This window comes from Dromiciops gliroides, chromosome 4, assembly GCF_019393635.1.
Source record: "Dromiciops gliroides isolate mDroGli1 chromosome 4, mDroGli1.pri, whole genome shotgun sequence".
Taxonomy (NCBI): domain Eukaryota; kingdom Metazoa; phylum Chordata; class Mammalia; order Microbiotheria; family Microbiotheriidae; genus Dromiciops; species Dromiciops gliroides.
In genome coordinates, this window is record NC_057864.1 from 35,327,740 (window position 1) to 35,349,445 (window position 21,706).

At 41.8% G+C, this 21,706-nt stretch overlaps 1 protein-coding gene across 1 annotated transcript; it reads right to left on the reverse strand.

Annotated features, from left to right (window-relative positions):
* Nucleotides 1-288: 288 nt before the first annotated feature.
* On the reverse strand, nucleotides 289-17,638 carry C4H1orf146 (chromosome 4 C1orf146 homolog). The gene is made up of 6 exons (XM_043999332.1): nucleotides 17,520-17,638; nucleotides 6,381-6,487; nucleotides 2,583-2,676; nucleotides 1,810-1,978; nucleotides 1,212-1,290; nucleotides 289-423 (listed from the first exon to the last, which is right to left on the reverse strand). Exons 2-6 carry the CDS (start codon nucleotides 6,447-6,449, stop codon nucleotides 289-291), a joined length of 546 nt encoding a protein of 181 aa, XP_043855267.1. The 5' UTR covers nucleotides 6,450-6,487; nucleotides 17,520-17,638.
* Between the last annotated feature and the right edge of the window lie 4,068 nt (nucleotides 17,639-21,706).

A 21,706-nucleotide genomic window follows, 5' to 3' on the forward strand; every position in this document is an offset into this window, starting at 1 on the left:
ACAATAGGTATTCTTTTTTATCCATTTAGTTTTTCCTACATGGATTAGCATTCTGACTTCCTTTATTTATGCATCTCAGTGAAGGTGCCCTGTGATATTCTGGCCTTGGAAATAATAATCCCTCTTCCACTTGGATATTCCACAGCATTATTCTAAGTAGATCTATTAACTAACTGACATTATACTTGAGTATTGCGATCATTTTAATATGCTTAGGTCCTTCTTTTTACATGCACAAAATGGGATGAACTTTGCTATGAAGAAAATAGCCAAGTTGTAATGGTAACACTAATTCATATTAAGGGAATCACAATTCAGTTGTATCTTATGAAGGGTTTTCCAAACAGGACTCTGCTCTATGATCTGGGCTTTAGCCATAATCATTCTGTAATGAATGTTGTCAATATATGGTTTGCAAGTGCTCTGGAAGAAGAAAAAACACAGCACCTTGTTATTTACCCAAGCACAGAAGCATTATTAGAACAAAATAAATTACTGTTATGTCACATGCAAACACAGGAACCATGCCGCAGGGAAACATTCCGCTGATAGCTTAATTGATAAACCTAATCAGGAACAAGTAGAGGCAGTTCATCTGTCCATCCCCCTGGAAATGAAGCCTACTTGGGGTGGAAAGAACACTGGCTTTAGAGAGGGCATGACTGTCACCCGGTACCTAGGTGGCCTTGAACAAGTCACCTGACACCTGAAGGGTGGGATGAGGTCACCTCCAAGGACTCTTCCAGCTCTCTAAGGAAGCCTGGCACAGGGGCGCATGCCTGTGGCTGAGCAATTCTTCCTGCTTCACAGGTGCGCTTCTGTCTGGTTTCTAGGTGGGGCCGTGCTCCCTCTGGCCTCAGTCCTCCTTCCCTGTCTTGGTTACTGATCACTCTGAAAGTCCCTTTAGCTTCAGGTTATTCCTAATAGCCAAGCATGGTTTACTAAGTGCTCTATTCGCATCCACCCTTTAATGAGATCAGCGATGCCCTCGGTACTCAGGTATTAACGGAGCTTTCCAGGAATGGAGGCAGAGCCTGCCAGGAATTCTGCAGATGGATTCCATTTTTAGGGCCTTAAGTAGATCAGCCTGGATCATAAGGTAATGGAAGGGATGTGCCTCTGTGGCCTCTGTAAGGCGCGTTGTCCTGAGAGACAGGACCCCAGAAATATTTGTGTTTCTTTACCTTTTTGGGAGCATGGAGGGGGCTTACCTTGGCTATCATGGTCATAAGTTTAACAGCATCTGATGGGCTGTGGACTGGAATGATGCGTAAATTATCACCCAGGAATCTGCAAAACAACTTAGAAATGTTACCCAGGCTAGGGGCTGACTGCTAGCTAGTTAGAATTCTTGAAATGATGAGGGAGAAAGAGGGACACAAGTGACTGTTGGTCATCAAGCCTTTCCAGAAGGCGAGAAAGGCAGAGTGGATTTTCAAGGTGTCTAGCAGTTTATTTGTTAGTTTTATCCCATTAGATGTGCATAGAAAAGATGTAGGAAAATGCTTTTCACACTTCCCAAATGCACTGTGCACTCCATAGATACAACTTAGCTGAAAATATCTGGTGTGACAGAAAGGGCTGATTTTTTCCTTTGGCTCCAGGATGGCAGAGGGGCTGTCACCATGACTCAGAGCAGCATTCTGCATGAGTCCCATTAAAAAGACAGGGTGACATGATGAATTTTATCCTCTGGTGAATTTTCTTTAGATAAGCAAACCTAAATCCACCTGCCTTATTAAAAGCTTTGGGGCCAGAAGAGACCTTTGGCCAACCTCAGAAGAGCAAAGTAGTGAGTCCTAACCCTACCTCTGCTGAATCCTGGACATCAGCTGCCATTCTCGAGGGCCATGGAAGGCTGCGGACAGGGCCAAAAAGCTGTTCCGGTGGATCCTGATGAACTTCTCAATTTGGGCCAGAAGGGTTTCTTCAGTTGTCATAAGACAGTCCTGGGCGTCTCGTAGTAAAAATGCAACTCCTAGGAAAGGTAAACATATTCTAAATAGTTGTCACAGAGGTCAAATCCAGTGAGAAACGATATCCACAACCACAATACTGAGCCCAGAAAAGATGCCCAGGCCTCAGGTAAGCAACATTATGAAGCAATGGTTACCCTAATATGATTCTGATAGAACAGAAAAATCTAGACAGCCCAGAAAACTTTTTTCTGGAATATCTGTCTTGGCCAAATCTGCTCATTTCAGGCCATGACTGCCCTTTTTAAAGCTGATCCTGTGCGTATGGTTATTAAGCTTCTGAAAAAGAAATGTCTTTGGATGTCTCCTTTGGGGCAATAATGTAAAATTAGGTTGCTAGTAAGGTCTTGCGGCTCTATTTTGCTTTGTGATACAAAGCAAAAAGTTTTCTCAATTTTTTTTAAACCTATCTAACTTTGCTTATTATTCTGGAGATTCTATAGACAGCAAGGGTATGGTTTTAAAATTTGGATATATTTACAATCTTTGGGATGTAGTAGGATTTTTCCACTACAGTTTCTCACATATTGTGCTACATGATCACTTCAATATCTGCCAACATATTCTATGTCAACAAGAACCAGCTTGTTAGCAAATATACTATACCAGAAAGAGAAAAAATAATGGATCCAGGCTCTACTGAATTTGAATAACGAATTCTGTGGTTCTCATTTTTAAAGATGGCTGCGACTTCGTGGCTCTACAAAAATGAAAAAAAAAATCAGAAACATGCATGTGTTCATTCCTCACTATTTTTTAAAAAATGATTGCTCATATTTATGAACATCAACCCAAATGTACCACAATAAAACCGTAATCCAAACTATTTACATTTTAATTTTTTAAATTAACAAAAGAACAGCAACATCTTATCTGTTCTGTGCTTTTCAGTGATTTCTATGCATTTAGAAGGTGGTGGTTTTTTATAGTAGTAGTCAGATTATTTCTTGGTTCTGCTTGTTTCACAACACTTACTATATCTTTAAAAATTTCTTTGCATTTTCCATGTTTGTCATTTCATTTTTTTTATGGGGGTAGGGAGGGGGAGAGGAGGTCCACAGCTGTGATTTTATTGTTATGGAAAATTTCCAATTTGGAAACTCCCTCCAACAGTGCCTATTTAAGTTAATTAAATCTCATTACTTAGAAATAACTCATCTTGAATTTACAGTCATAGAAAGTTGGCTGGGGCACTGGTTGGTGAAGTGATTTGTCCTTGATCACACAGGTTGTCAACATCAGAAGAAACTCTTGAACACAGGACTGATTATATTCAGCCTCTCATCATTTTCTATATGGCCCAAGGAAATTCCATTCTACTAATGTACCATGATTTATTTGGCCTCTTTCCAATAATATGACATGAAAATGTCTTCTAATTATTTTTACAATTACAAGTAAAGCTCAAGTGAATATTGCTTTACAGATTGTATTTTTACCCTTAACAACCCTAGAATATAATCCCTGTCCAAAAAAGCTGCAGGGATTCAGCTCTAACAATATCTTGGCATCTTTCTCCATATCCCTACTAACATCAAATATTTCTCATTTTAAACTCAGCTAATTTGATGAATTTAAATGGTACCACAAGACTATTAAACTTGCATACTTCTGCTTATTAGAGTTTGACCAATATGAAGTGGGTATTAACAAATTCTGTTTTCTCTGAGAATTTCTTATTCATGTTCTTTAATCATTTCTACATTAGGGAGAAATCTTGTTAACTAGTATCAGAAATTCTGCGTGCTGATTTTTATTGGAAATACAAATAATTTCCCCTAAATTTTTCATTTTCTTTTGAATAGAATGATTTTTTAACTGGGAAAACCCTTTTACAAACAAATCCACCTCTTTTGAATACATTTCTTCCATTTTTCCAATTAATACAAATTTTCCTCTTTGCAAGGACAATAAATATCCCATTCCTTTTTCCTTCTAGTTTTTATAGATAAATAAATATATTAATATTACACAAAAATATATTTAGCCAATGATTAAACTAACTGTAGTTTAAACACCAACATCAATTGCAGGGGATGAAGAGGAAGAGCAATTCTCCAAAGTAAACCAATATATACTCTGACACTTGGTGACTTCCATGTAAAAGTGGGAAAAGGTAAGGATGGGAAGAAAAAATGGGAAATCATGGTAGAAGATGACCAAAATCCGGATTTCAGAGAAACCTGGAAGGACTTGCATGAACTGATGCTGAGTGAGATGAGCAGAACCAGGAGAACACTGTACACAGTGTCAACAACATTATGTGTGGATCAATTGTGATAGACTTGATTCTTCTCAGCAATACCATGGTCCAAGATAGTTCCAAAGGACTCATGATAGAAAATGCTCTCCAAATCCAGAAAAAAACAACAACTGTGGAATCTAGATGCAGATTGAACCATACTATTTCTATTGGGTTTTTTTGTTGTTTTTCTTTTCTGAGGTTTTTCCTTTTTGCTCTGATTCTTCCCTCATAACATGACTAATGCAGAAATATGTTTAATGTAGTTGTACACATATAACCTATATCGGATTACTTGCTGTCTTGGGGAGCAGGGAGGGAGAAAAATTTTAAACTAGAAATCTTATAAAAACTAATGTTGAAAACTATCTCTACATGTAACTGGAAAATAATAAAATATGTTTATAATAAAAAAGAAAAAAGTTAATTTTAAAAAATAAAAATAGAATAAAAGTGAAAATATGTAACATGAGAAATAACTTAGTTCACAAGTGCCAGGTAAGACACAAAATAGGGAAAAGTTGTTTTCTCTGTTAACCATAAGCAGACAAAACCAAGAAACATAGAGCCAAGTAACACATAGCCCAGTGGGTGGTCCATTGTTAGTCCATCCACACTAACCTTGGACAAGCAATACAGATGGATACTGAATGTGGCTCAGAACTGCATTTGAAAAGCTGCAATGTTTTCAATGGTTCTGAGCAGCCCCTTGACCCAGAAATCGGTTTTATTAGCAGCAATAGTAATCTGAGGAATCATGAACTGCTTACTACAACCTCTGAAAACTAAAAACTGCCCTTGATCCAAAGGGCAGTAGAGAAACACACTGGACTATATGCAGACAACAGCAGGTTCCTTACACTTGCCCTTGTTCAAAAACTGTACAAAGGGTTTCAGCACAAAATAAATGTCAGAGAAGTAGGTGAGGTGGTTATGGAGTAACAGGAAGGGGTAACAGAGGGACAGATCAAGCCCTGTCCTGGAACCCCAAAATATTAAAAGACGCAAAGGCCTCCAGCCGCCGGGTGTTTCTGTTATGGAAAATACATGGGAGACAAGAGTTTCACAGGACTAGTTGAGGATTGGCTGCAATCTGCATCTCTGGAAGCAGTCCTCACATTAATAAGCTATAGATTCGGGGCAGCTAGGTGGCGCAGTGGATAGAGCACTGGCCCTGGATTCAGGAGTGCCTGAGTTCAAATCCAGCCTCAGACACTTGACACTAGCTGTGTGACCCTGGGCAAGTCATTTAACCCCCATTGCCCTGCCAAAAAAAAAAAAAAAGCTATAGATTCAGGAAATACTCAAGGATATGAGCACAAAAGTGCAGACACTTAAGGAAGTACCTAAATAAAGTTTGGGAAGCACTGACTGTGAGAGGAAGTACAACCAAGTTCAATGTACAGCTAATGGCACTGAGAAACTTGGACTGTGGTTTTTAATCTATTTTTGTGTCACGGAGCCCTCTGACAGTTTGGTGAAGACCATGGAGCTCTTCTCAGAATAATGTTTTTAAGTGCATAAAACAAAATACAGATAATGACAAAGGAAACCAATTGTTTTTATTGTTCCAACTAATTATTTATTAAGCTATTTTAAAAAGTTCCCAGATTCAGGTTAAGAACCCTGGCCTAGATCCTAAAGTTATCTATATAACTATAAATAACAGAATTAACCATTTAAAAATGCTATTTAAAAATTTATGTTGGAAATCAATAGCAGTAAGTAGGTGGTGCAGTAGATAGAGGGCCAGACCTGGAGTCAGAAAGACTTGAGCTCAAATCTAGCCTCGGACACTTGTTAGTTATATGTCCCTGGGCAGGTCACTGTTTGTCTCAGTTTCCTTATCTTTAAAATGGGGATAATAGTGGATAGAGTACCTGGAGTCAGGAGGAGACCTGAGTTCAAATCCGACCTCAGACACTTGAAACTTACTAGCTGTGTGACCCTGGGCAAGTCACTTAACCCCAACTGCCTCACCAAAAACCAAAAAACAAACAACAACAAAAAATGGGGATAATAATAGCACCCACCTCCCAGAGTTGTTGTAAAGATCAAAGGAGATAATAATTGCAAAGTGCTTAGCACAGTCACTGGCACACAGTAAGCACTATATAAATGTTAACTATTATTATTAGTCCAGTCACCAAGCAACCCTTTACCTGAAGAGATGAGCTCATAATGATAGTTGTAACCCACTTCACTTTTTCCTTTCCACTACTTTCGGCCATCTTTCTGTGATCAGTAGTCTATCCAAAGGCACAACAATCTGAAAGAATTAGAGGTAAAAAGAATTGTAGAAGCATCTTTTGTCTAAAGAGCATTTGCAAAAAAAAGAAACATTTTATGGATGTTTCCTGCTGACTAAATGCAAAATCATTAAGGTCAGATGTCTGGAAAGCTCCCTAATGATCAGAGCTGACCCAAAGGAGAAGGGGCTGCCTTGAGAGAGGGGAACCTCCCCCTCATTGGGGGTCTTCAAGCAGAAGCTGGACAGTCACTTGTTGGGTGTTATGGGAGGATCCCTTTCATTTCTGGGTTGAACTAGGTGGCCAGCAAAGCTCTTCCCAACTCTCAAATTTCTGTAATTCTGTCCATGTGGCACAAAATGGTTTTTCTTCCCTTTAGGAACATATTGAAGCCCACTCTCTATTTGATTCTCCAAGGAGATCATGTGAACTGTATTTGCATTGAGTAATACTTTTATAAAATGTTTTCTGTTATTTTTTTCACAATGAAATGTCACTAGGGATATAGCTAGATGAAGACTACATATTTTAAGAGTAGCAATGGTCTAAGAACTATGGGATTCTTAATACCCTCTTATGATGAATAAAAAGTTGAGAGAGTTTCTGGGTAATTTAATCATAAGGCCAGAAGGTTATTAATAAAAGGATGGTCATCTGGACATCTCTCTCAGACCAAAGACAATCCTAGTAGCAGGGCTCACTGCACATATACCCTTGAAACAGTAGGTCGATGGGGCCCAAAGCTCACTCCTGCACAGAGAGATTATCTCTAAGCCTCATGCTATCAATTCAAAGTATGTATTCCCTCTTCAGTGGGTAGGGTCTGACCAAAATCAAGGAGAGTCAATGCAATTTCATTATCATTGACTGAAATTCAAGAAAAAAGTGGACCAAGTAAAGACTTAGGAAGAAGAGGAGAAACTGAATCTTCACCCAAATTATTGGTTATTAATAATCATTTCTCACAATCTCTCCTCTTTTTCTCCCACCCCATCACTGCAGAAGCAAAAGGGGGCCACATTAGACACAAGGCTATTTTGTACTGTTATCTGTTTCATGGTCAATACATCCAAAAATAAAATACCTGTTGGCTAAATCTTTGGTGATTAGCCTCACCACGCTTAGGACCACACTAGTCCTTGGATAGAAGATGCAGTCTGTTACCAGAACACAACAAAAGCCATCCTGGATTGGTTGAATTTGCCCAAGTTTGTGCTCCATTGACAATGCCTTTGAAACCCCAGACAGCAGAAGTCTCTCCATTTTCCTTTGGGTCAATTGTAATATTTATGTTTTTAGAGACAGTGGGGCTCCAAGATTTGCCAGCTGAGTATAGGTGTTAATAAGATGGGATTTTGTGTCAAGGAGCTGCTTGGAATCACTGAAATTACACCACAGTGAGATACCAGGATGGGCTTTTTGTCTTACAAAAGATAAATAAATGCCTTATGGTACCAGGAATTTAAAAACAAAGAAACAAAAAACTGTGAACCCCATAGAAATAATACTTTACTAAGAGGTTGAGATCAGCATTCTATTTGTGATCCTGTCAAAATGTTTTATTATACCTGAAAAGGAAAATGCTTTGCAAATATATTGTAAGAACAATGTTCCACGCTGATAGTTTAATGTAGGCACTTTATATGAAGCAGAGGCTCTCTGTCCTGCTGGGATGATTTATTTACTCAAGTTAAATATAAAATTGCTGCAAAGACCTATTGATTAAAATATTTTGTTTGTTTGTTTGTTTATTTTGCAGGGAATGGGGGTTAAGTGACTTGCCCAGGGTCACATAGCTAGTAAGTGTCAAGTGTCGGAGGCCGGATTTGAACTCAGGTACTCTTGAATCCAGGGCCGGTACTTTAACCACTGCGCCATCTAGCTGCCCCCTCAAATATTTTTAAAACAAAATAGTGAAGAGGGAAATTATACCTATGTACCTGCATAGCTGCCTAGAACTCCTCTCTATCATTCTAAGGTGACTATCAAAACCTTCGAATAGATTTGAGAACTAAAAGCTAGGAGTCAGGATCTTGGACTCAAGATTTAGAAATCACAGGCCCTAATTTATGCAGAATATCCAGACACTAGATCAATGGAAATTGGTACCTTACATTATGACTGAGAATACTCCAAGCATCCAGGTCTTGAATGAGACTGAAAAAAGACAGACTGCCCTGGATAGACTGTAACTCTGAATAAGGTATAATTTAATAATGGAGAATAAGAGTATATCGTAACATGCACACATAACAAAATCCACATTAAAAATTAATCAATAAACTTAGCAGAGTGCCTGGTACATAGTAAGTGCTAATTAGACGATTGATTGAAAAAGTAACTGATGCTTTCTTTCTTTAGCTATGAAAGACAGACAAGCTGGATTTGAAATAAAAGCAACACTTTTATATCAAGGTAAATATGGTCAGAAAAAAGTCCTTTTCTACTGTCAGCTTGGCTTTATGTGTGGTTCCCCCACAGAGAGCTCCCCCAAAGCCTGCCAATGAGCCCAAGCACATGGTGGTTCCAAGTGCTCAGCAAAGTGGAAATTCATTTGCCAAGAAACTCAGAAGGAAAGAGAAGCTCCCCCCACCCAATCAATTCTGGCTGCTGAATAGGAAGGGCTAGAATGGGAATCCAAAGGCACCATGTGAGCTGTGACATCCTCATCTTCTGGGACCTTTCACTCTCTCGTGCTCCCCTCAAGCTACGGCACTTCCTGAATCCCAACAATAATTTCCAGACCATAACCTGTGCTAAAATAGAGCAGCTGCTTTTGATTGTTTCTAATTAGAAAAGACTAAAAGGGTAGTACTAAACACAAAACCAGCAAGCACTAAAACAGCAGGGTTAGGAGCTGGACCAGTGTTTTCATTGGTATGGAGAACTCTCTGTGGGGAAGCTTCATCTACCAATTTAGGTCATCTCAGCAACTAACAGCATTAGAGTAACCTGGGGCAGTGTGTCAAACTCAGACAGAAATGGGGCCCACTGAACAGCACGTAAGGATGGAAGGGAGAGGAAGGCTGGCATATTGACTCAGAAAACCACATATTAGCATTATCTATGTTCTCCTGTATTTTCATTTATTTTGTGAAATATTTCCCAATGACATTTTAATCTGGTTCAGGCAGCACCCCTGCAGAGCTTGCAGACCTCTGGCCTAGACCACCAAGAGTCTGAGGGATTGCCCAGAGGCGCACATTAATTATGGGGCAGTAGGACTTGAATTCAGGTCTCCCTGGCTCCAAGACCAGCTCTCAATCCACCACACTATCTTCTAAAATGTCCCGGGATCATACTAGAAGTAGAAATGACCTAAGAAGTTGTCTAGTCTAGTCCTCTAGTTTCACAGCTAAGGAAAATGCAGTTTAGAGGACGGAGCTGTTTTGTACCAGCTCAAACAACTAATATGTCTGAGGTAGAATTTGAACTCTGGTCTTACTGACTGCTAATCTGGTACCCTTGCTATTACACAACATTGCCTCCCATCTCTCCTCTCCTGCCTTCTCTCTGAGAACAATGAAGTTCTATGTGGAACAAAAGGATTTGCTGCTATTGTTGGTAGGCAGATATACATAATAAAAATAAGAATACACGACTAGAGGGAAGAAGGCAATGACCTCAACTTCTCTTCGCACCTGTTCTTCCTTATATTCACTTTCATGACTATCTAGAGAGGATCTTGGTAATAAAACACACATTCAATCCCAAGCTTCCAAACCGTCCTTGTGCAGTTTTTTGATAGGGCCCTCCCTATCTCCACCCCTCCTCAATAGATGGATTAAATGAAAGTTACAAAGAATTTTCTATTCCTAAACAGATGGTTGTCGGGGACAACAGACTTTGATTTAATTCTATTTGTTCAATTAGCAAAAATATTTTTTCTTTCCCTCCTACCTCTCAATGGAAAAAATAAAATAAAAATATTTCTCTTATAACAAATATGCATAATCAAGGAAAACAATTATCACACTGGTCACATCCAAAAAGATATATCTCATTGTGTACCCTGAGTCCATCACCTCTCTGTGAAGAGATGGTAGCATGTTTCCACCGTTGGTCCCCTGGAATCATGATTGGTCATTATGGACAACAGACTGAATTAGCACCAGGCACAGGGAGTAAAAAGAAAAGATTTAACCTTACTCTGAAGACATTCCAACTTCCTCTATTTAGCTGAGTTTGGGGGCTTATGGCCTTGGCTATAGACTAAAGAAGTAAGCCTGCCCTTGTTGGAGAGAGGCTTCTTTGTCACTGCACTTCAGCACAGGAGAGCCATCTTGGACAGCAGATGACTGCCCAGAAGCTGTTAGCAGAAAAAAAAAGTTCAACAATTACAAAATCAACAGAGCTATCTAGCAGCAAGCACTAAATCCAGTAGTGACTAATAAGACTTACAGAGTGATACCCAGCAGAGACAACACGTTCAGCAAAGAGAAGACTGATGCTATCACCAGCAGATGTGAACAACATTGCAACATAAGAGTTACTCTAGCAGCATGAATCACTTCCTAAATGTGTGGCCTCCATATGTGTGACCCAGCCACACGTATGATCTAAATGGATGTCCCCCTCCACTGGTGGTGGGGAAGAGTCTGCCCTGTGTGTGTAGAGGGGCATCTTTCCTCATCACTTTATTGACTATTCTGTGCGACTAAAAGTCTTCTGTGTGGAACAAACCTAAAAGTAATCATAATAGCAGGGAATCCTGAGCTATGGTTTTCTGTGGTTCCTACACCACTGAACCTGGGGTTCAGTCAACTGAACCTGGGGAAGCTTTTCTGGAAGTCAATGTGTGATTTATTCTGGTGGAAACAACTCTTTATGTACATTATCTCATTTAACCCTTAAAACTTAACATCCCAGGGCAGCTAGATGGCGCAGTGGATAGAGCACCAGCCCTGAAGTCAGGAGTACCTGAGTTCAAATCTGGCCTCAGACACTTAACACTTACTAGCTGTGTGACCCTGGGCAAGTCACTTAACCCCAATTGCCTAGCCAAACAAAACAAAACAAAACAAAACAAAACACCAACCCCCCCCCCCCAAACTTAACATCTCTGTGAAGCTTCCACTTTACAAATGAGGACACTGAAGTTTAGACACATGGCCATTGCCAGAGGTGGGATATAAATTCAATTCAATTCAATAAACACGCATTTAGCACCTACTATGTGCCAGTTTCTCCTGACTCCCAGTTCATTTTGTTCACTCCAATATGCTGCTCATCCCTGTCCTTCCACAAGAAAATCAATGTGAAACAGGAAATAAAGATAGTGGGAACCAAGTGGTGCCGAGCTTTGCATTGTTGTTATTTTTGATCAGTCATTTAGTTGCGTCTGATTCTTCATGACCCCATGAACCAAAAGCACACCAAGCCCTTCTATCTTCCACTATCTCTTGAAGTCTGTCCAAGTTTCTAAGGTTTTAATTGTACAGTGGTCAACAGACATACATATCCCATTAATTACTGTGGTTATTTAAGAATGAAAAGAAAAGATTATTTTTTCTTTCAATTTATGCAGATTATTTTTTCAAACATCTACTAAGTTGTCAGAACACAAATACTTATTAAGTTGTTTGCCATGGGGCATAGTGAAAAAATTACTGTGATACTAAGGGTGCTGTCAATAAAGAAATTTTGGGAACCTCTATACTAACCTTTAGGAAAAAATAATATAATTTCTTTTTTTTTTTTTTAGTGAGGCAATTGGGGTTAAGTGAGTTGCCCAGAGTCATACAGCTAGTAAGTGTTAAGTGTCTGAGGCCAGACTTGAACTCAGGTACTCCTGACTCCAGGGCTGGTTCTCTATCCACTGCGCCACCTAGCTGCCCCCAAAATAATATAATTTCAAAATGGGGACTAAGAATTCTAGACCATACATTTTTTTTTTTTTTTAGTGAGGCAATTGGGGTTAAGTGACTTTCCCAGGGTCACACAGCTAGTAAGTGTTAAGTGTCTGAGGCTGGATTTGAACTCAAGTACTCCTGACTCCAGGGCCGGTGCTCTATCCACTGCGCCATCTAGCTGCCCCCCATACATTTTTACAACACCTAATACAGAGTCACACGTGTCAAAGGGGGACCCTGAATGAGGCTTAGCTAAATCTCTCCAAGTTTTAACAACCCTGTTTCCACTCTGCAAAATGAATGCACAGGGACTCAGTGCCTGGAAGTGTGTACCATTGAATAGGTTTATGCCATGCTACCGGTGGGGGGGGGGGGGTGTTGAATATACTCTACCGAAAGCATGAAGGCCAGAACACCTAGCATAGTGCTTTGTACACAGCAGGCACTAAATACATGCTTGTTGAATTAAAATTTTGACTGGTATCCAGCCTGGGCAAAATCTGTCTTTGGTGCCCTTTGACTTGGGCTCCCTTTCTCTCTTCAGTCTCCATGACATGTCACATTCTTGGTCATAGACAGATGTCAATTACCACTTGAATGTTTACCAGAAAGCAGAATGTATGTTCCTTGAGGGCAGGGACGGCTTCATTTTTTTCCTCTTTCTATTCCTAATACTTTGCACAGTGACTAGTACAAAATAGGGCTTGCTCACTCTAACAAAGCCTTTAACCAATAGCACCATGACATGATCCTTCCCAGGCATATTTGCACTTTTGGGGGCAGGGAAGATGTGAATATCTCAAGAACCATCCAGATAAGATTTAATGGACACTAGAGAGGGATTTTCTGGTCAGGGGGCTAGTTTCCACATCATTTCATATCCTGGCATTCAGAAACATCTTCTGCACCTGCTCACTTTTGTCACAGTGGCAGAGAAGGCTCAGGGGCTCTGTCTCTATTTAAGCAGGTTCCCTTTCCCACAGGAAGCCTCGGGCCCACTGCCCAGCAGGTCCTTTCCCCAGTGGATCCTCCAATGTTACTATGCCAGGCAGGCAGCAATGTTCCTGGGCACTCTGGAAACCTGGGCACGAGCCTAGGACAGCAGAAGCACCTTAGGGCCTACACTGTGCAAGGCTGGGCTGTCTTCCTCCCACACTCGATGCCATCTGAGAAGGCGGGCACCCCAGGAGTCTTAGATGGGGGGTTTCTCAAGCATCCCACCACATCAGCTGTCCCTTCTCAAGCATTCTCCCACTCATTCCAAGTCACTCCTTGACTTCCTTTTGTTTCGCCCCCATCTCTTTCCTTCCAGGCTTCTTTTTATCTGGCCAAATACAGCTCTTTTCGTCAAGCTTTTGTGAGCTCCATCCTCAACAATGTTTTCTAGGTTGTTTTTTTTAAAACACATTTTATAATGCTAATATCTACATAACTATTGTTAGTGTTATCGGTTTGTTTTTTTTTTTAGACATAGTCTTTTGAGCCTCACAACCTTATGAGGGTAGATGCTCCGGGTTATTTTCATTTTACAGATTGGGAAACTGAGGCTGAAGGAAGTTAACTGACTTTGCTAAGAAAAGTGTCAAAGCCTCCTCAGAGCCCTTCGGGTTCCAAATCCCATCATCCATTACTAGTCTCCCTCTCTGACTTTTTACAAAAAAGAAGCAGAAGGACTGAAATCACCTTAGGGAAGCTGTTTCCATGGTATTTTACAGGAAGTTATAATGAACTCTACTTGAAATCTCAAGAGTTTTTCCTATTTCTGGATTAAAGGAGGTAATTAGGTTTTTAACCAAGAGGTTAAAAGTTGTTGGGGGATTTTTTTTCTATTAACATCAACCCTACATTAATCCTCAGAAGATGCTCTTATCACTGCACAGTGCATGGAAATGGTCCTTGAATACTTCTGTAGAGAAATAAAATGAACCATGGCCTACCCAACCCTCTTAAAGGTTTGAAAGAGAAAAATTCCAGGATTTCGGAACCTCGGAGACCATGTTGTGGTTGTACAACAGCCGTGCTGGCTTGGGTCAGCAGGGAAGCCTGGGGGTTCAGCTCTACACGTACCTCCCCAGCATGCCCTGCTCCGGGCAGACCTCAAGCTTGGCTGCTCTACCACCAGGCTCTCACTGCTGCCATGGAAACAAAGATGCAGTCCAGGCAGCTGATCTCAAGCAGGTATTGCTAAAGTCATTACTGAAAAGAGTGAAAAATAACCTTGAAGCTTTCCCCAAAATATCACACACAAGAGGGTCACAAAAGTTTCCTCATCCCATTCATCTTCCACCAAGAGTACTACCCAATACTGAAGTAAGGCAAATAACTGACAGAGTTGAAACTGACTGTCTCAAAGATGGATGTTTTCATCTTTGTGGGTCCTTGTCTTCCATTAATCAGAACCGGTACCCTTCCACAACTAAGCGGATGGTTTAATGAATTGCTGGGGCCAAAAAGTCACCATCTGGTGACAAATCTCTATGAATTTAGCTAGGCTGGACCTCAGTCATAGCCTTCGAAAAATCAGGGTCCTCCAAACCACAATGAGGCACCCGAGTAGGACTTTGCTGGAGGTCAGTACTTAAAAGTTCCCTGAAATTTTCTGGGTTTCTATAGCACTGGTCAGTTTCTTGGGGAGGCAACTTGGGGAGCAACTGGTCAGTTTCTTGGGGAGTCATTCTTAACTCTTCCCTCTCCCTCCCTCCTCATAGTCAATCACTTTCCAAGCAGGGTCAGTTCTACCCCCCACAACACAGCTCATATCTGTCCCTTCTCTCCATTCACACAGGCCTCACCCTGGTGCAGGCAATCATCCCCTCTCCCCTGGACCATTGCCACAGCCCCCTAACACTCTGTCTCTTCTTCCTCCAACCCATCCTCTACACCCAGGTGCCCTCCACTGGGCTAAACTGATCTTCCTAGAGTGCTGGGCTGACCAAGTCATTCCCCTGCTGAAGAAGCTGCCATCACTCCCTCTTGACCACAGGATAAGATGGAAACTCTTGTTTGGCTTTTAAAGCCCTCCTCAGGCTTGCTCCAGCCCACCTTTCAAGGCTCCCTACAAACCTGGCTCTCCAAGATGCAGGTCATGCTCCAGCTAGACTGGCCCATTTGCTATTCCTTACACAGTACATATATTTCACCTCATGTCCAGGCCTTTGGCCAGTTCTCCCTGTGCCCCATACCCTCCTCTTCTGCCTCATGGAATCCATGGACAATTACCTATGGAAAGTCCCCCTGTTATCCCCAGCACTTTGTATCCACTTTGTACTTTTGTGTTTCATTTGCTGCATACCTGGTGTTTTCCCCAACAGAGAAGGGGAATCATTCCTTTTTTTTTTCTTCGTATTGACAGTGTAGCCACAGTACCTGGCCCATAAGTATTCGCTAAGTGCTTGGTCGGTGAATGGAGTGCCCCATTTTCCATTCAAGTGCAAGACCCAGAGCAGTAAGGAATTAAGAAAAACAGACCCCAGGTTTGGCAAACCCCAGTCATGGAGTAGCTGTTTGACCTAACGCAGAGCTGCGATCGTTCTTTGCTCATACCCAGTTTAAGAAAGAGCCTGAAAGGGAAGGGAAAAGAGGAACAGTGAAGACCTGGAGGATGAATCTCTAACCTGTGTCCAAGTCACTGAAAGTACTGGAGAAGGAAGGATTTCATCAGCCTGGGCCCTTCTTCCTCTCACTGAGGCAGATTAAGGGCACTCACTGGCTTAGGAGACAGTGACCTCCCACTGGGTGGGCAGTGAGTGTTTCTCTAGGTGGCACAATGGATAGAGTGCCAGCCCTGAAGTAAGGAAGACTCATTTTCTTGAGTTCAGATCTGGCCTCAGATACCTTGGGCAAACACTTCACCCGTTTACCTCAGTTTCCTCCTCTGTAAAATGAGCTGGAGAAGGAAATGGCAAACCTCTCCAGTATCTCTGCCAAGAAAACCCCAAACGGGGTCATGAAGAGTCGGACGTGACTGAACAACAACAAATCAGGGCAATTTTCACGTTGATGGTTTTCAGGGAGCCTGGAATTTCTTCTACTGGGTCTCCTTGACCTTTTTCCCAGGCCTGGTAACTTCTGTTTTCTTCTCTATCTTCTCTATTCAATGAAAGCAAAGGTCCAATCCCTATCCCTTTCCTATTAAGTTTAGAGTGAAAATGATTTTACAAATATACAGTGAAGTATAAAATGAAATGCTCAGTGGTGGGGCCCTAGGGTTAGAGGGTCACTTTGCACCTGGTCCTCATCCTCAGCTAGAGAAAAGTCAGCTCCATAAGCATTTATTCAGAATCTTCCATAGGTTAGTCCCCAGCCCAGACCCTGGGGGCAGGAAGACAAAAGTGAAGCAGCTCCTGTTCTCCCTCCTGGAGCCTAGAGTCTGCTAAGGGGAAGCCCTGGAAGAATAAACACAAACTGGAGAAAATACAGAGTGGAGGTGGGGGGATCTGGGCAGGGGAGGCCTCTTGGGGCGGGGCTGTGGGGTTCCTAGAGGTAAGAGGGGTGGGGGGCATTCCAGGCACCCCCTTCTAATCTAAAGCTTTAACCTTCTGTGGGTGCCCCAGACCCCTGGGGGGGTCAGGGGGGGTGAGATCCATGGACCCTTTTCAGAATCAGGCTTTTAAATGCAGGGAATAAAAGACAGAGGATTGTTACCAAGAAAACCAATTAGACTGAAACCCAGTGACCAAAATATTTCTTTAAATGCTTTTAAAAGTTATATAAAGGTTGGCTCTTATTATTAATATTAACATATATAGGATTACGAAGGAACCCTATGACGCTGAAATAGTGATGGAAATATTTTTAGAATGTGTTAAATGTTAAATGCTAGTTATATTATTAAAATATGTGGGTTTACAAAGCAAACCAATCACATTGAAATCTGGTGATCAAAATATTTTTAAGAACGCTTTTAAAAACAATTATATATTTTAGATAGAATATATATTATATTATATAAAATATAATACAATAATATATATAAAATGGTACAAATATAGTATATATATAATTAACATTATATAAAATATCATGTTATTTATTATCATTAAAAATCTATGGTATTACAAAGGAAACCAATTACACTGATCCACTGAAAATATTTTTGAAAACCAAATTCGGGCCTGGGGTTAAGATGCACTCCACCCCACCCCCATGTGGGAACAGGCCCCTCCCCCACCTCCCACCTCAACTCGGCTGGGCCACTCACTTCTGGGTCACGTGGGTGGGGACCACCTCCCTCAGCCTCAGTTTCCTCTCCGGTAAAACAGGGGTAATGGCTCCCCCGCGATCCAGGGTTCACGAGGACCAGCCAATAACAATCCTTAAAGTGATTGTTTGCCCGCCTGTTCACCCCTCCCCCACCTCTGGGCTCCGGGAGCTTCCAGAACTTCCCCGGGAGGGGCAGCGGCTTTAGATGACCAGCCCTGGGAGGCGGGAAAGGAGACCGGAAGGGGCGGGGCTTCTGGCCACGTGGGGATAGGACACACACACACACACACACACACACACACACACACACACACACACACACACACACACACACACACACACACACACACACACACACACACACACACACACACACACACACACACACACACACACACACACACACACACACACACACACACACACACACACACACACACACACACACACACACCGCCCCCACCCACCTCTTTTACCGGTTGGGGAAACAGACCCGAGGAGGGGAAGCCACCTGCCCGGGGTTACCCAAGGCACCTGGATCAGAGGTAGGATTTGTGACCCACTGGGTATCTGGGTGGTTCGGTGGGTAGAGGCTGGGCCAAGAGTCAGGAAAACCTCAAATTCAACCTCAGACTCTAGTTGTAGGAGCCTGGGCAAGTCACTGAACCCTGGTTGCCTCAGTTGCCTCATCTTTCAAATGAGCTGAAGAAGGAAACGGCAAATCTCTCCACTATCTCTGCCAAGAAAAGGGGGTCATGAAGAATCAGACACGACTGAAAAACTAGAAAACACTTGCACATAGTAGATCCTTTATCAAGGTTGATTGACGGGTGGACTGTACCTACTAGATCATAGGATCTTCCTCTGAGAATGGGAAGAGGGCTTAGGGGTCAACTAGAGATGGGGAACTTGGATTCCAGGAAGCTGTGAGGTCACTCACAGAGGTCAGAAGTGTCAGAGCCCTCTTTTCATAGTACCATCACTCCACAGGACAATTTTCCCTCCTCGTCATTCATTCATTCATTCATTCATTCATTCATTCATTCATTCATTCATTCATTCATTCATTCACAGGTTAGCAATTCAGCTCACATCTTGTTTCTGAGAAAAGGGTATGAAGGGGCAATGGGAAGCTTCTGGAAGACAGAATTTCGTGAGCGGTAAGAAATGAGGTCACCCCTGGGGGATTGTGCTACATTTCTTGTAGCACGTTTTGGGAAGGTTATCAATAATCTGGAGAGCGGGCAGAGGAGGGCACCTAGCCTGGCGAATGAAGGGCCCCCTGTCCTCACTGCAGAAGGATCTACTGGAGGAACTGAGAACATTTGGCCTGAAAAGAGAAGGTGGGAACAGGATAGCGGCGTTCCTGCCACATACAAGAGGGATGGGACTTGTTCCGTGGCTCCCCTCCACATCATGGCCAAATTCTGAACCTGTGACGTCCCTTCTTAAATACATTCCATGGCTACTTGTGCCCTCTAGGATAAAATAGAAACTTCTCCATTATTAAAGCTCTCCCCAGGCTGGCTCCCATCTGCCTTTGCACTCCTGTTTCATATCGATCGCCTTCACCTTGCATTCTGTTCTTGGCCATCTGGTCAGCCAAGCTCTTCCCTGTACCAAGCATGCCCTCTCCTGCCCTCCCTGCCGTGCACCAGTGATTCTCTGTGTCCACCATACTCCCTGTCTTTGCCTCTACCTCTGAGAATCCTGAGCTGCCTTCAGAGTGCCCATGGCCACCTTCTAGTGAAGGTTTCCTGATCCTCTCACATGACAGCAGTCTCTTTTCCTTGTAAACACTTTGTATCTGGTTACTTGGGTATGTGCCACCACTGATTACTTGAGGGCAGACCCTTTGCCTCACACAGTGCCGCCCATGTGCTGTGAGCTTAGTAAATGCTTTTTGGATTGAACTGAATGCTCACTTGTGATCCAGGTGGTTGGCTCACCACCTCTAACAGCACAGTTCACAGTCCCTCTAACAATGATAATAATAATTATTATTTCTATGCAGCTTTAAGGTTTAAAAAGCACTTTATATATCATTTGATCCTCACAAAAACCCTGGGAGGTAGGTGTTACTATTATCCCTATTTTATGGATGAGGAAACTGAGGTAGACAGTAAGTGTCTGAGGGCAGATTTGAACACAGGTTGTTCTGACTCCAGGCCCAGTGCTCTATACATTGTGGCACCTAGGTGCTCCTACAACTTGGTAGGGGGTCTTTGAGACCTTCCTAGTTGAAGAATTCATCTGCTCGAGGCCAATCTGATGATGAACCTCTCTCATCTAGGCTGGGTGGGTTGTGGGACAGCAGATGCACATTCCATTGCTGGGTCTGTCCTCAAAGCTTTTCCAGTTTGGTGGGACCTGATGGAGGTTGTGGTTTATTGGCTTAGCCATGGGTAGCCCAGGGTCACCTTCATGGGGAGATGATGCATCAGAGGAAGATTTTAGCAGTATGAGCACTGTGCAAGGCAGAAGGTGTTATACAAATGATTCACCACCACCACAACGTATAGATGCATTCTGAAAATAAATGATAGTATGCCTAGTTGATAAGTATTAAATACAACTAGCGAAAGGAAGTAGAAATAGCCGCTCATCTATCTTGGCAAATCCTGATTTAGCAGGCAAAGCCCCTAGAATTCCTCGTACCCTTAGGGTTTTTCCTAATTGTCTTGGTGTACCACATTAGAATGTGAAGGTCAGGGATATTACAAATGAAACAGAACATTGAGTCATTTCTACCCAGCCTCTGTGTGTGTGTGCATGTATGTATGTCTCTGTGTGTATGTGTTTCTAAATGTATGCAAATCTCCCCAAAAGAAAACTTTCCAAGTCACTTCAGCATTATATATCCTTCAAGGCATCAAAACCACCAAGTAGATTAGAGGGTTTGCTGAAACTGAGATCTCTCACAAAACATGGAACTATTCTTTGCACAGCCTAATAACAAGCTGTCACTCTGTCTCTAATGAGGAAGTCTGGCATTGCAAGCTTTAAGAAATATATTGGTATTGATTCTATGCTTTCAACTTCAAATATATATTAACAATACAGAAATCAATAATTTATGCAATTAATTTTTCATCATAATGCTCTGGCTGCTGCATTAGGGATACTCTGACATTAAGCAGTAATGCAAAGTGAGAATAATTTCTGCTTGGAAATTCTAAAGAGATTGTGAATCGGGGAGTGGGGCTTCTATGGAGCTGGTGGTGAAAAAGAATCTATTTGTCTATTTCCTCGACCATATATTTGGGGCTGAAATATGCAGAGAACTTCAAAAGGATAAATGCAATCATTAAATTTGTTCTAATAGAAAAGGATCACGGTCATACAATTGGGTCGTGTCAGCGTACAAAATAAAACCATGTTAGCAATGCTCCTGTTAAGGATTTTTTCCCCCAGCATGTCTAGTGCATCAGGTATATTAATTAGCTTGGACCCACAGGCCCAAGACTTGACACAAATTAGGTCAGTGCTGAAAGAAATGAGCCTGAGTTGCTAAAACATTTTTACTAAAAATGGAAATCTATATCCATAATACTGGTATTATGCATTTCCTGCTTGTGGAAGTTCAATATTGTATAATTCATAATAACTAAGACATTAATAGATATGAAAAGGTCTGGAAAAGAAATTATAGAAACTTTTTATGTGGTGCTGAGGACACTATAGGTCTTAACAAATGCAAGAAGTAGCACAGAAAATGGAAAAGCATTGGATTTTAATCCTGTACATAGCATATATGACTTTTAAAAATCCACCTTTTGGGGCAGCTAGGTGGCGCAGTGGATAGAGCACCAGCCCTGGAGTCAGGAGTACCTGAGTTCAAATCCAGCCTCAGACACTTAACACTTACTAGCTGTGTGACCCTGGGCAAGTCACTTAACCCCAATTGACTCACTAAAAAAAAAAAATCCACCTTTTGATTATTATGAACTCAACAATTGACAGACTTTTCCCTACACAAAAAATAAAGTAATAACAGCTAGCATTAATATGGCATTTTAAAGTTTGCAAAATGCTTTACAAATTCCTCACAACAACCCTGGAAGGTGAATGCTATTATCATCCCCCCCCTTTTTTTTTGGGTGGGGCAATGAGGGTTAAGTGACTTGCCCAGGGTCACACAGCTAGTGAGTATCAAGTGTCTGAGGCTGGATTTGAACTAAGGTC

What these genes read in the sequence shown, in the direction of transcription:
- C4H1orf146 (XM_043999332.1), bottom strand. Translation starts at nt 6,449, where the DNA reads ATGGCCGAAAGTAGTGGAAAGGAAAAAGTGAAGTGGGTTACAACTATC. An exon ending in TTATGAGCTCATCTCTTCAG is followed by an intron (nt 2,677 to 6,380) that starts GTAAAGGGTTGC and finishes TCATTTTTGTAG; the next exon opens with AGCCACGAAGTCGCAGCCAT. An exon ending in CATTATTTTTTCTCTTTCTG is followed by an intron (nt 1,979 to 2,582) that starts GTATAGTATATT and finishes TACCTTTCCTAG; the next exon opens with GAGTTGCATTTTTACTACGA.